The 1,324-nt window shown below is 52.7% G+C and overlaps 1 protein-coding gene across 1 annotated transcript in view; it reads right to left on the bottom strand.

Moving 5' to 3' along the window:
• Nucleotides 1-1,324, bottom strand: part of LOC111821041 (P2X purinoceptor 4-like) — a 19,050-nt gene that overhangs the window by 1,640 nt on the left and 16,086 nt on the right. The window contains exon 4 of the mRNA XM_023733666.1: nt 16-131. Within this exon, the coding sequence (XP_023589434.1) occupies nt 16-131 (116 nt within the window). The remainder of the gene's footprint in view (nt 1-15; nt 132-1,324) is intronic.

Below are 1,324 nucleotides of genomic sequence, written 5' to 3'. Positions count from 1 at the left end.
GCCCTGGGTGCGAACAGAGAGGATTCAGGGGAGCTACCTTCCCGAACACAATGATGTCAAACCGGATGCCATAGGCCTTGACGAGGGTCCGGTGCTCCATGCCGGCTGGGCTCGTATAGTACTTGGCGAACCTGGGGGAAGGAGGCAGGGTTACAGGAACTCAGCCTGGGCCGAGGAGGACGAGTGGCCGGATTTACGGCTTGAGGAAGGTTTGAGCAGCACTCACCCAACTCCCGGCAGAGCTGGCACTGGCTAAAGATTTGCTCTGCCTGCTGAGCAGACAGCTTGGCACCCCTGGGTTCTCCTGCTAAGGTGGGCCACACAGCAGCAGGGCTGGCCCATGGCGGGGGGGCCAGGATGCTGGCAGAGGGCAAAGGAAGCGCTCCCCTAATCATGACAAGATGGCTCCGATGGCTGAAGCCAGAATGGCCTGCTCTGACCATCCTTCCTGATACGGCCGAGCCACCTGCCCCTCTCGGCCACCCTGGTCACTACTGGAAAGTCAGCCAGCACAACCTCCAGGACCACTTGGGGGTGCTGGGGTCAGCTACAAAACAGCATCAGCACTGCTATTTTTAGAAGAACCACTGATCCATCCAGAGATGAATGGAGAAACAAAATGCAGTCTATCCAGACCATGGAATATTATTCAGCCATAAAAAGGAATGAAGTTCTCATACATGCTATACCATGGACAGACCTCAAAAACATTATGCTAAGTGAAAGAAGCCAGTCACAGGACACACAGAGTGTTTCTATTCATAGGAAATGTCCAGAAGAGGCAAATCTACAGACAGAAAGTAGATCAGTTGGTTTCTTAGGTCTGAGGGGGAGGGAGAGTAGGGAGGTGATAGCTAAACAGCAGTGTTTTCTAGAGGTGACGAATGATTTAAAATTAGATAGTGGTGATGGTTGCTCAACTCTGTAAACAGACTAAAAACCACTGACTTGTATACTGTAGAAGGGTGGTACGTGGATTATATCTCAATCAAGTTGTTTAAAAAACAGGGAGGGAGGAGAGAACCTTTGAGACAGGATACCATGTGCTGCCCTGTATCCACAGGGAGCCACCAGGAGCCTACACTAGGACCGTGACCCATCTGGCCCGCATCTTCCACATTGTGGTCAGCCCAGGGACCTCGGGTGGGGCCAGAGGTTGGGGGATGGTGTCCTTCTCAAGGGCCCTACTGCTTTCTCCCTGTGCAAGCCAAGCTTGAGGTTCCCCACAGTGGTTTCTATAAGAACTGGGTGACAGCTGACATGGGGCAAGCCAAATCTAACTCCCCTACTAGGAAACCCTCTGGGGCAGTTCTCCTCTGTCCTA

The sequence above is a fragment of the Trichechus manatus genome, unplaced genomic scaffold (assembly GCF_000243295.1).
Source record: "Trichechus manatus latirostris isolate Lorelei unplaced genomic scaffold, TriManLat1.0 scaffold00061, whole genome shotgun sequence".
NCBI lineage: Eukaryota > Metazoa > Chordata > Mammalia > Sirenia > Trichechidae > Trichechus > Trichechus manatus.
Note: the sequence above shows the minus strand (reverse complement) of the source record. Positions and strands in the feature narration are given on the sequence as shown.